Source organism: Antechinus flavipes, chromosome 3 (assembly GCF_016432865.1).
Source record: "Antechinus flavipes isolate AdamAnt ecotype Samford, QLD, Australia chromosome 3, AdamAnt_v2, whole genome shotgun sequence".
Classification (NCBI taxonomy): Eukaryota; Metazoa; Chordata; class Mammalia; order Dasyuromorphia; family Dasyuridae; genus Antechinus; species Antechinus flavipes.
In genome coordinates, this window is record NC_067400.1 from 333,917,825 (window position 1) to 333,931,844 (window position 14,020).

A 14,020-nucleotide genomic window follows, 5' to 3' on the forward strand; every position below is an offset into this window, starting at 1 on the left:
CGATGATTAATTTAAAAAGAAAAAAAAATCAAGCTTCATATATAAGAAGGAAAGTTTAGTATCTACAGATATACCAGGGCAAGTGGATTTTCCCCTATGAATTAGGACCTGAGGTAAGTGGTGAAGTGGATAGAACACTAGCCCTGAGGTCAGGGAGGATCAGAGTTCAAATGTGACCTCAGACACTTAACACTTCCTAATGGTATGATCCTAGGCATGTCACTTAACCCCAATTGCCTCAGGAGAAAAAAAAAAAAAAAAAAGCACACTTTAGTTGATTATGCTATGCAATAGCAAAAGAGACCAAGTTGGAGAATCTCTCATTGGGTCCAAAAATATATACAGAGTGCAAGTTTATCTTGCATGATTCCCAGCCATACAGTTTATCCTCAGGAGCTACTCTCCCAACTCAGGTTCAGAATTGTTTCTACCTAGAGAACAAATGAATTGTATTCCCAACCCCAAAATATTGGCTCTGTAGTCTGGACCAGGGCTTCTTAAACCTTTTCCATTTTCCATGCAGTTTGGCTGAGATATTTTTAGTGACTCCCTGAATATATAAAGTTTATTAGCTTATTTTATGTAGGGTAATTTATATAGGTATATAAAATAATAATAGAAATCAAACATCACAAATAATAATGTGATCCTCACATTCAATTATGAGATTCCACATGGAATTGCAAAACAATTTAAGAAAGCTGGGATCTAGTCTTATCATAAGGGAGAGTGTGAGATGGACCTCCACTCTACATATACACATATGATTGCTTTAAAAAAAAAAGTCTAAACTTTGTTCACAACTAGACTCCTATTCTTTCAGTATTTTTAAAGAATAATCCAAGTTTTGTTTAGATTGTTAAAGATATAGACTCCTAAAAGAGCTAAATGGGACTAGGTGTTTTAACTCTACCCTTCCAGAAATATAAACCATAAAGAAAAATGGGGGTGGGGGAATTCTAAATTTTAAAATTTTTTCCCCCTGGGATTGGGGCTTTCCAATCCCTCTCTGGTGGGTGGGTTTCTGTTTTTTCCCTCCCTAAGCTTTTCCTTTCTTTGAGTGCACACATCATGAAGCTACAGACCCTGAGAATCAGTGCAGTCACATGGAGCAAGGTCAATGTGAGAATAACCCACTGCCCAAAGTACCCAGTCTTTTAATGTAGGGCATGGGAAGGACACCAGACGTTCACTGTGCCACTGTGCCTACAACCCTCCTCCCTTTTACACTTGGCTGCCAGAGTTTCCAGGCCTCGGATCTCTGGCCGCCATCCAGCCTCTGGTGTCGTCGTATATAGAGCGTGAAGACCTGATTTCTGTGCCCGCCCCAGAGACATGCGCTCCCCCACCCGGTGGACACCACAGTCCCCCTCCTTTCCGCTTCCCCCGAGGCCACCGATTTCATTGAGAAGGCACTTATTGATCACGTGAAGGTGGCGTGCGGGCGGCGTGACGCCACGACGGACGCGAGCCAATAGGAGCCTCTGTTTATGTCGGGGTCATTTGAATATTTAAGACTGTGGCCCCCCGTTCCGCTCGCCTGCCTTCCCTGAGGTCCGCTTTCCGGGCCCCTAGCCAAGCTGGGAGGAGGCTGCTTAGGCTGCGGCGGCGGCGGCGGCTGCGGCGGCGGGGAGTGTGGGGCTGCAGATTCTGGGAGCCGGGAATAGGAGGAACCGAAGTGCGGGCTGGGGAAAGCAGCCGCGCTGCGGTTACCTTGAGCCCACTCCCCCCAACCTATATACTCCCCCCTCCCCGCGGCCTCCCTCTCTCTGCTGCTGTCTCCCTCCCTTCCCCCCCCTCCCCTTGACGTCTGAGCTGCGCAGCTCGGGCCTGCCCGGGAAGCCAAGCCAAGTCGCCGCCGCCGCCGCTGCCGCCGCCGCCGCCGCCCGGCTCAGTCTTGGTTCAGCCTTCTGTTCTCGGGGGACATGCGGGAGAGAGAATGAACCAGAGCGACACGTTGGTGCATCTGTTTGCTGGAGGGTACGGACTGGGCGAGGGCGGGGAGAAGGAAATGAGGGAGGGAAAGACTGAGGGAATGGGGGGTCCAGAGGGAAAAGGAAGTGGGGTGGGGGGTGGTTGGAGGATACGAAATCAGGGAGGGAGGGGCTGATAGGGACCCCTGCAAGGAACTCTGGGGCTGAGGTGGGGGTTCAGGCGGGGGAACTCTTTCAACTGGGGGGAGGGGGAGTGAGGAGCGCGAGACGAGATTGAAATTAAAAAATAGTAATAATTAACAACGTGTTTATCACGCTTTGCGAAAATGTTGCGCGCATCCCCTCATCCGAGAGCCGGGGCGAGAGAGAGAATCCTGGGGGACGCGAGGGGTCGGAGGAGGGGGAGGGGAGCGGCAGCCGCCAGGCCTCGCTCCAGGACCCGCTTGGCCTCGTGTGGGCTCCGAGGCCTGGCAGGTGACCGATAGTGATTCGGAGGGCAAGGAGTGGGGAAGGAGGAGGAAAGAAGAAGAAGAGGAGTAAGGCCTAGAAACTGGGGAGCTGGGGACAAAATGGGTGCCCTTGGAGCGGCCCGAGGCCTCCGGGCCTGCCAAGGCTCTGGGCCTCACTTGATCTGGCCTGCGAGGAGACTGTAGGACCAAGCCAAGGGGAAAGGCTTGGGTTTTTTCTCCAGCCCAGCTGGGCTGTTGCGGATTCACCCTGTGCTTTCTGAAGAGGGGAGATTCCTGAGAGCCTACTATATTCACCAGTTCGGCCAGATCTAGGACCCTGAAGTTGAAAGCAATCTCCTTCCACCACCACTACCCCCCACCTCCTTGGGCCCAAATGTATTACCTAATGGAAAAACCTTAATGAATTCCTCTATAGATAGGCTACTTTCCCTTTTGCTTTAATGGAGTAACTGGGACTGGAGAATTTCCATGGTTTGTCAATAATTTGCCTGTGTTTACAGAAACTGGGACGGAAATCTGAGACCTTTGATGGTCTCTCTACCTCTTTTGTTACCTAATTTTTTCTAAGGGATTTTTGAGGGATATAATGGAATCTTACTATAATGTCATAGAAGACTATAGTAAGACTATAATATAAGGCCCTTTTGCATATTCCTTCCTTAAACTAAATTCCTTGAGTCTGGGTTAGAGGATTTTTATGCTGTTTTAAAAGTTGTCAGCTTCTTAAGGTAGGGACACTAAGTCTTTGTGCAGTGCTGTATATGCTTACGTACTTTTAAAATGCCCTTTGATAGTTCATTTTACAAATCTCTAACCTGGAGTATTTTCTGTATCATTTAAAAGTGATAAAACTTTTTAGCATTTATTTTGATCAATAATTTTTCTCCAAAAAAAGTTTTTATTTAGAGATGGACTAATTAGTACTTTTTGTTAGGCCCCAAAATAATCTTAAGGATATTTTTCTTTTTAACTGGTGAAAAACCCTTATGTGATTTAGCACTTTAGATTTAGAACTAGAAAAGACTTTAGACATCACCTAGCTCTATCCTTATTTTACATTTAAGGGTATAATCAGTTGCCTAAATCCAGTCATATTATAAGGTTTAGAGCTGTGATTTAGACTTAGACATTTTAATATTATCCAGTTTTCTTTTCACTAAACTTGTGCCTCACTTTGCAGGATCTTTGAATTTCAAAGAAAAAAATTATGAATATATTATCTTGAAAAATCAGTAATTTCAAATAAATTAGATTCTGAGTTTATACTAATTTAGGATCACTAGTCAGTTTTTTTGTCTCTATAAAAAAAATCCTTCACAGTTTGTTAATAAATTTTATTATGTGGGATTTTTTTCTACAACATGTGGTTTTATCAATGTGAAGATCTCCTTTTACATTATCAACATATTCTTAGAGAGTCCCATGGAGACAGTGAAAGAGCTGAGTTTAATGCCCATGCTCACACAAATTGTATGTGTTAAGAAGGAGGACTTGAGCCCTGGTTTTCCTCCTTCTAAAACTAACACTTTCTCATGCAAACTTTTTTTTTTCCTAAGACTTAGAATATAATTTAATAATTTTTTAGGGATTTGAATTGTAGGAATAGAGGCAGGGTAGTACACCATAAAGACACTGTACTAGGTTTTGGACCTAGCTCGGTTATTAAATCAACTTAGACAAATCCCTTAACATGTTCTTTGAGCTTCACTTTTATAGAATCGGAGACCTGCTGGACATTGGACAAGTCTTTCACTCCAGTATTTTCATTACAAAGTGAGATTAAAAATTAAGTTTAGTACTGCCACTATGCAACTGTTAACACAGGAGGAGTAAAGAGACAGGAAGAGATGCCTAATATCAAGGAGTTTTTGTTCATCTGTAAAATTCAAGTTGGATCTGATAATATTGTCTTAATGAATATTGAACATTTAAGTGATGGCTTTTATAAATCTTTTATGGGAGAGTGAATTTACATGTCATTCTTTTTATGTTCTGATGAGACATAGCATGAAATTAATTTGGACTTAGGAGTTCTGAGATGTAATTCTTGTAGGAAAAAAGAGAAATGCATCACTATTGTGGCCCAGGTTTTTGGTGAATTTGTAGTTGAAAATGTGCTGATCACCTTAATTTTAACGTAGGATATGAACTAATATTCCTAGTGTGGGAAATTCCTGGTGTTGATACTTCCTAAAATACCACTCTCGGTCAACTTCTTTATAAGTTACAGTCTTAAGTTCAGGACCTGGAAAGGTTTGAGTGACTTATCTCTGGTCATGTAACCAGTATGTGTCAAAGCAGTACTTGAACTCAGGTCTTCAAGCTGATATAGTTATCATATGATTTAAATTATTAAAGATCATAAATGTCTTTTGAAATTGGCAAGTGTTAAATTTTATGGATAGTGCAATATTTGTTTCGCAGTAATATAACATTTTATAATTGACATTTTTAACACACTGGAGTTTTCAAACTGTCCAGTAATGTTTACTGGTACATAATCAAGTAGGTAGTAACTATATTGGGTATATATTAGCTTATCAGGATCACAAATTCATAGATTTCTGGTAGCAAGCAGCATTGTTAAATAAGAAACATTTGAAAGCTGGCACTGTACCTTATTCATCTGACTTGCTCACATGCATATCCCGTGCCTCCAATAAGACACCCTTTGATCTCATTTATTAGCAGTTAATATTCAGAGTTGTTTAAAAGTTCTGTCTTTGAGTTATTCTAGTTTTAAAGGTAACCGGCTATAAATTAACTGTTGTTTCTCGCCTCTCAAAAAAAAAAAAAAATTACCATTGTACAGTCTGAGCTAGAATTCAAATTGTGTCATTTTTTGCAGTTTTTTTTTTTTTTACAAAAAAGAAGCTATATAGATTATAAAATGTTCTTTAAATTTTTTTAAGAGTCAAAAGTTCCAATAGTTACTACTACATTGACTGTGCCTTGCTTTATATCATTTAACACAAATGGGAAAGGGGATATTTCCTATTGGAAGAGATTGAAAAGAAATTTAAAATTTTGTGGCATATTTTTAAATTTGTTATACTATATTGTTTTGTGTGGTTTTTTTCTGTTCAAAGAGAACTTAATAAGTGTTAACAATATAAGATATTTCTTTATGATTAACTTTTATTTTTCCAAATACATATAAAGATAGTTTTCAGCATTCATTTTTGTAAAATTTTGTGTTCCAAATTTTTTCTCCTTATCTCAGTTTTATCTCAGGATTTGAAAATCTTGGTTGTACTTAAAAGAATCTTGTAAATACACATTTACATTTATGGTAATTTTATATGTTTTCATTGCTTTTTAATATCATTGTTTATTTTGCTTAACTCCCTTTTCCCATAACTTTTTCTTTCTCTTTTGCCTGTCTTAATTTCATTCTTTAGCACCATTCATTAATAGTATTTAATACTGAAAAGGTTGCTGACCATGTTGTAGAGACAGATCATTTTTTAATTGTAGTATAGTTAAAATAACAGTTATGTCACACATAGACATTTAATTGAATCTATTTCCCTTCGCCAGTGCAGATTACATCCCATCTATACTTTCTGAAACATCCTGTTAAATTCTTATTTATGTTATCCCATAGTTCCTTAATCTTGTAGTAGAGGATACCTAAGAATACCATCATTTTTAGTCCACAAACAAATAAATTTAAAATAACTGAAATAACTACATTTGTGTAGTTTTGCTTTAGTAAATTTATAAAAACACTAAAACAAACTTACAAATAAGAATATACCCAAATATAGAAGTAACTTATGCAGGAGGCATAAAAAATAAAAGCTTTGCCTGTATTGTAATGTATATGTAAAGAAAAAATAATAGGAATGAGATCAAAATAATCTTCACAATTTTCACTAGTGTCACTCTGTTTTAATGTCAGCGTGATAAATGAGGGACTTGGATCAAATGATCTCTAAGGTTCCTTCTAACAACACTACCTTTTCATAATTTTTTGTACACTTTTTCGGGGTATTTATACATTTTCCTAGTGTACTTACCACCACTTACTGCTCTCCCAACATCACGATGTTAAGGAAATGACTGACTGCCTCAAATATGCTCATAATTCATTCCTCGAAACATAACCTAAAAAATTACAATATTTTTTATTATTCGTAATATTGCAATTCATCAGTGACAATTAGAAACAGAACTGCTATTGTAATAATAAGAATTTTATTGATCCAAGAACATATCCCAGTAATTGTTTGCTTGTGGTGATTGTGTATTTTTTTGTTTAATAAATTTCAGCCATCAACTTTGATTTCTTAAGTGTTTTACAGTTTATAAAATGTGTAACTAGATATTTAAGGAGTTTACATGTTGTCTAATTGTTTATCAACTCAAAAATGAAGCAGTTTTTTTTTCCAAGTAGTTTTTCCTTTTGAACTAAAAATCTTGTGATATATGTATGATCTCTCATTTTTCCTCCCACTATTAAGCATTCAAAATGAAAAATAGCCTGCTATAAAAGCTTGAGTCACAAAAACCAGGGTTCAGGTCCTTATTCTAACATAGTTCTCCAACCTGAGCAATTCACTTAATCTTTCAGGGCTACGAGGCAATTCTTGGAGACTATAAATTTGTAGAAGTTAGTCTCATCAGTAATACTATGTGCTACTTAAGCAATCTTTTCCTCTGTTCTGTTTTCATTGAGTTTGTTATGAATTAATTGGCTGTGTCAGAGTATAAAATAATATACTATATTTTAAGAATGTGTCCTTGTAATATTCTAAAGCCTCAATTATGTCTCAAATAATTTTTATAAAAGACCACCTAATATACCCCTTATACTTTACCTAATACAACCTTTATACTTCCGCGCAGATAAGCACCAATGCTTCACTTTCAGCAGTATCAAAAGTATTAAGTGTTATGTTGTCTTTTGGGGAGAATGAGATCAAAATTTTGAATAGAACTTGCATATATTGTAATAATTTGCTGTAGGAATATATTACAATTTGAATAACTCGTAGACATATCAGCAAGATAATCCTGGCAGATAGGATTATAATATTATAAGATGCTAGTTTTTCTAATAAACTTAAAATGCAGTTTTCTAGCATTAGATTATCTTTAGGCAAGGCTATATTTCCAAGGCATTCTTTAATTTCATATAATAAAAATATAATGAAACCAACCAGATAAAAAGGTAACCAACATCCGTTGTTAAAGCAACAGGTAAATACAGCATCTTTGAAAGCTGTGGGCCTATCTTCAAGTGATTAGAAGTTTAATTTTATCTAAAGCCATAGTAAGTAACAGATAAATACAGCATGTTTGAAAACTGTAGTCCTATCTTCTAAAGTTTAAATTTATCTGAAGCTATAGCCTTAGTATGTCTGTGTTCTAATTAAATCTTAGGATATGAATGACATTTTTAAACAATTTTATAAAATTCCTTATAATTCATTGTAGGTTTGTTGCTTTTTTGCTAGATAGATTTACAAACTCTGTCCTTTCCAAAATACGCATGCTAATTGTATTTCCTGGTAACTATTGTTTTGTTTTGTGTTTTTCAATTAAATTTGAACTAGGTTGTTTCATTTAGAATCAGTCGTAAACTACAGTTTTAAGTGTTATGATTTAGGCATATACATAGAGTTAGTTAGAATTAATAGATATGTTTTCTATTCTTAGATGGAAATATATAATTTATAAACTAATTACATATGCAAACTTCTAGCTAAATTTTAAAAAAAAAAAAAGCATTCTTCTTAGTCATCATCAATGTTTTTCTCCACCATCCTTTATCAGTAGTAAATAGATTTGAAGAGATCACATTTTTCCTCTATAACAAAAATAAAGGAAATGGTTCAAAACTGATTTAATTTTGGGGAATGTCTTTATTCTTTAATCAAATATCCAAACTGCCATAATAAGCATGCTCTAGTATTAATAGCTCACAAATGTCTATGAATTCTAATGTACTAGATAGGAAATGTGGCATCTTGGATAAAGGGCCACATTAGGAGTTCAGATGACATAGGTCCATATTCTGCCTCTGATACACACGGGCAACCTTCTAAGATTATAAATCGCTAAACCAATAATTTGCCAATTTACATTGGTAGATAGAATTTATTAACCTAGGAATCACAATGTATTCTGATGGAAGTAGATCTCTTCAATAAAGAGAGCTTTAATTGATCAAAGATGGACAGAAGCAGCTACACCCAGAGAAAGAACACTGGGAAATGAATATAAACTGCATTTTTGTTTTTCTTCCCGGGTTATTTATACCTTCTGAATTCAATTCTCCCTGTGCAACAAGAAAACTGTTCAGTTCTGCACACATATATTGTATCTAGGATATACTGTAACCCATTCAACATGTAAAGGACTGCTTGCCATCTGGGGGAAAGGGTGGAGGGAGGGAGGGGAAAAATGGGAACAGAAGTGAATGCAAGGGATAATGCTGTAAAAAATTACCCTGGCATGCGTTCTATCAATAAAAAGTTATTAAAAAAAAAAACCTAGGAATCACAAGACCAAAAAAACAGTAGGTATAAAAAAGTCATATTAAACACAAACTAGGAGTTCTATAACATCAGGTGATTCCTCTACCTTCAAAAGGCTACAGATATTACACTGGAATCTTTTTAAAATAAACACCTATTGACATGTAAAAATTTACAAAAAATACTGAAACTGGCTCAAAGAAGCACCACAAATTTAGTCACTTTTTTTTCTTATATTAGATTATAGCAGTGTTCCCTCTAAAATTCATAATCATGATTATTAAATCTCCATTATTAAAAGTTGTAACGTGTAATTTACAGTCCCTGTGGGGACTGTCCAATTATACAAAACAATTTAAGACTTTTAATTCATTTTTGAATTGAAAGCAGTGGGGAAAAAATTTAAATGCTTGTTTAGCAGTACCGTTCCATTACTTTCCTTTCCGTCAAAATGAAGTTCTCACAGCTTGAATGTCCCAAATATCTTTTATTTGTTAGCAAAGTTCCAATCATAAGCAACTTAGAAGTCTTTAAAATAAACACTTACTTGGTTTTGAATGAAGCCATGTTATTCCTTTTGCTTTTGGATGGTCTGTTTAAGTAAGCTAATTTGGAAGTTGGTATGTTCCTAGATGTGAGTCTAAATCTGTATTCTGAAAATACTCTAATTGGAGAAAGTATGTATAGTTAGACTTGGAAATAATCATAGTTCACAGTTTTTTCACAGACATGAGAAAGCTGAGGGCAACAAATTTAAGTAGATTTTCCAGTGTCTTGCAACTTTTGTCAGAGCGAATTTTCTGCAATGCAGATGATACATGTAGTGACAAAAATATAAAATGATGTGATAAAAATAAAATTCATTCATCCATTTCTTATAGCTGAGCATCTGAGAGAAATCAGGATCTGTAAGTGAGACAAGAATTAAATGTTGTTTTGAGGGACAAGTAGATCATTTCGGTATGTTTTCTTTCCCACAGATGTGGGGGAACTGTTGGTGCAATTCTAACATGTCCACTAGAAGTTGTGAAAACAAGGTTACAGTCCTCCTCTGTGACACTTTATATCTCTGAAGTACAGCTGAACACTATGACTGGTGCTAGTGTCAACCGGGTAGCAAGAGTCTCCCCTGGACCTCTCCATTGTCTAAAGTAAGTATGAAACTTTTGCATTTTCCTCAGTTTGTCAATAATACCTAATAGATATCAGCATGTTATATATACTTTGCCACATTTGCAGTATTTTAAAACTATTTAACAAGCTTAGAAAAGCTCTTGTCTATTCAGATTATCTTAGTTAATGGTATTACAAATTTTTGATTGGCTTGTATAGGTGGAAAAGGGGAACTGTAATTTTTAAATCATGTGCTATTTGAGTTCTATTTATGTAAATTATACAAAGAAACAAAAATATTATCTCCTTTTGTATCTCTTCTCAAGAATCTAACAATGATATTACATGTGTTAGATTAATGAGTTATGTTTAGTTAAGGAATAATAGTACCAATATAATCTTGTTTTGTTTTAGCTTTTCAAAACAATTAAATATTATGAACTGAATCATTTAATTTAAATTGATACTAGTTTTTACATGCAGGTGAATGATAACACAATTTCATGTCTACATAATGGTATATTAACAACAAAATGATATATGTTCAAAAAATTATTAGTGTTTTTGCCTTTTGATAAAATGTGTTTTCTAGTAATAGGTATAAAATCATCCAGAGTGATAACCTTTAGTTTAATCTTAAACTTAATTTAAAATTTACTTTAAAAAAAAACTTAACAAAAAATAGTAATCTTTTTCGTATTTCAAGATAGCTAGATCTTAAAAATCAGGAGTTAGGACATTTTTAGAAGATCACAAGTTTCTTTAAAATTAAAAAATGCCAAATAGTTGATAACCAACAAAAAAAATTATTGCTTATGTACCTTGTGTTAGGCAATGAAAACAAAAAAATAAAACTGAAACATCACTTCAGAGAACTTTCAACCACAATCTTTCCTTATACATTTCAAAAATAGAAAAATCATTGAGGAGTAGCATTTTTGGGGCTGCTTATGTAACCAAATGTTTTGTGTATCTGAGTTATCAGACATTTAGAACTAGATCTATTTGAACTAAGTTCAATGATGTTTACTTTTTAGTAGCAAAACAAACTCATCTTGTGTTGCCCTTTGCCACAAGGTTTCATCTGCTTATCCTTTCCTTTGTTAACTTGACTAAATTAAAAGGCTACTATGAGTTTTTTCCACATTTAAGAGAATGTTTTCTAGAAAATCATTTATATTGATATTACTGTCTACCTCTCCTTAAAATACATTCCTTTGATGTGTGACATTCAATTTTTTAAAAAATTTTCATCTCTGATTCTTCCTTCTTTGATTGACTCTTTCTTATTACCACTGTTTGCCCCCACTTTCTTCTTCTCTTTCCATTAATTGTAGAAATTTTTTCCATATTTAGTTCTTTTCTTACACTCCCACAGAGAAAGTGTGAACTCCAGTAGTTTCAACTATGCAGATGACTCATTACTTCTGATGCTCATCTCATCCCATTCTTGCTTTCTTCCCTTGCACTAATATGCCATTCCATGCCATATCATTTCTGAGATGTTCTTGACCTGACTGACTTGTTCTTCTGTCTAATGCCTATGTCTTCAACCATGACTAAAAAATCCCTTTCCTCTTCATCAGTTTGTTATCCTCAAAAAACCTTTTATGATTGACTTGCCTGTTCTGTTCATTCCTCTTTCAGCAGTATATATTCACATTTCTTTCATTGCTCTCTGAAACTTTACTTATTTTACTCTTTTTTTTTTTACTTTACTCTGTTTGTTGTGTAATCTTTTCTACAAAACTAGATGGAAAATTTCTAGATGGCATAGAATTACGTCTTGTTTCTTTTGTATCTCTTACCTTAGTAGAATGTGCTGTTCACAGTAGGCACTAAATATACTTAATTTTTAACAGAATGACTTAATGATAATAATATAGTAGAACATTTGATAACAGATTAGTAAGCAGTTTAGTAACTTATCTGTTTAAATAATTTTGGAATACATTATGATTATTCTCTATAGTGATAAATAGTGCTATGCTAGGTTGTATTTTCCATTAGTGATTGATTGAGATATATATCACTAGTAGGAAATACAACCCAGTCCAGTTATGGGCAGTTATTGTCAGATTTAGTTCTGCACAGAATTTGCCTATATTGTTATTTTGACTCACAGATTAATCATGAAAATCTTTACTAGTATAACTTTGGATCTTTGAGAGTTTAATTTCTAGACAGTCTTTGTCTTTTTCTTCATCTCTAAAATTTCCTCAAGTATCTTTTTGTCAGCATCCATCCAGATAGCCATCCCATAAAACAGAATTTTATTTGTTTTTTGAGACAAGGTCTCATCTTACCTAGACTGGAAATACAGTAGCCTTATGGATATATTTCTAATGTTGAACAGTAAGAAAATTTTAAACTTCCATTTTTCCTAACTGGACCACTTAGCTCCTTCTTAAGCAGCCTTTGTTTCTGGGGCTCTTCATATTAGTTCCAAACTTTAATGTCAACACCTAGTCAACTTTTAGCCCTAGTGTAAGTCCAGAACCCCCCAAACTTAGGTGATCCATCAGCCTCAAATTTCCCCAATAGTAGGAATTAGAGTAGGAATCGATTAGAGGCATGTACTACCAGCCACAGATATTTTTAAAGGGGAGAGAAAGATTTTTTAAAATAACAAAATTGTTTCATCAAAAATTTTGAAAATATGTGAAAAATACCAAATCTGTGGATCTTCCACCTCTATAAAGAGGTAGAATGAGTATGGCATATCCCTTCTTTGGAGTCATACTTTTTCTTTGTAATTTTGCAGCCTTCATTTTTTATTATTTAGTTGCTCTTTGTTACATTTATGTTGTAGACATTCTATATAAACTTTTCTTCCCTCAGCTTGCTCCATTCTGAGTTAGTTCATGCAGATGTTTCCATATTTCTCTGTATTCGTTACATTTAGTCATGTCTAAGAACACAGTACTGTTTCTTTACATTTATATTCTACCTTCCCCAATCAGTAGACTCTACTTTGTTTTCAATTCTTTGATGTCACAAAAAATGCTACTATGGAATTTTTGTATAATTGTGATTTTTTTTCTTATCAATGTTGCCTCCTTAGCCTATAAATTTAGTAGCAGAATCTCTGAATCAAAAGGTATGATGTGAACATTTTAGTTGATTTATATGCATAATTACAAATTACTTTCCAAAATGGTCATCCTGATTCAGAGCTCTACCAACAGTGTACTAATGGGCCTGTCTTCCCAAAACTCCCTTCTTAGAAAGGAACATGACACCAGTATAGTATTCTTTTTTTTAATTAAATGAAGCCTAACTTTTTAGATTGTTCTTAGAAATGAAAATTGATGATAAAAGAATAGTAATCTGATTAAAGTATACCTGTATAATTTGTTATTTAAAATATTTTTATGACAAATTTTACAATTCTTATGAAATCTTTGCTTTTTCTCTTTCAGGATGATCTTGGAAAAAGAGGGTTCTCGTTCTTTGTTCAGAGGATTAGGCCCTAATTTAGTTGGAGTAGCCCCTTCCAGGTAAAAAAAAAAAAAAATTAGATTTGTAAGCAAAACATTGTTTTTTTCTTCAGGATAAATGAACTTTATTAACTAAATGGGCTAAAAGTCTTTGTTTCATCTGCTTTAAAAGTCAAAAAAAATTTTCATGTTGTAACTTTAGGGGTACAGTTTTGTGACTCTCTTCATCTTTTTTTAAACATACTACACCTTTCTTTATTAAAACTAATAAGAACAGTCATTTAGATTAACACTTGAAAACCCTTCATTTAAAAAACAACACATGAATCCTTAGTATGAATTCTTACTGGATTCTTATAACCCAGTGAGGAAGGTATATAACAGAGAAATCCTTGAATTTCTATGCCATCCAGCTATGGTCTCTCTCCACAGTTCCTGATTTATAAAAGGTTAAGGACCCCTACTTTAATTGCTCCCATGTATTTCATTCTTTTTTCTATTTCTAATTCTTCATCATTGCTATTTCCCAAGGTTCTGATCTTGATTCATGTATAATCCCACTCACTTGCATGCTTCCT

The 14,020-nt window shown here is 34.9% G+C and overlaps 1 protein-coding gene across 1 annotated transcript in view; it reads left to right on the forward strand.

Moving 5' to 3' along the window:
* Positions 1–1,535: 1,535 nt before the first annotated feature.
* SLC25A36 (solute carrier family 25 member 36) overlaps positions 1,536–14,020 on the forward strand; it is a 41,354-nt gene continuing 28,869 nt past the window's right edge. The window contains exons 1-3 of the mRNA XM_051985651.1: positions 1,536–1,980; positions 9,870–10,040; positions 13,425–13,502. Coding sequence (XP_051841611.1) covers positions 1,940–1,980; positions 9,870–10,040; positions 13,425–13,502 — 290 coding nt within the window. The 5' untranslated portion in view covers positions 1,536–1,939. The remainder of the gene's footprint in view (positions 1,981–9,869; positions 10,041–13,424; positions 13,503–14,020) is intronic.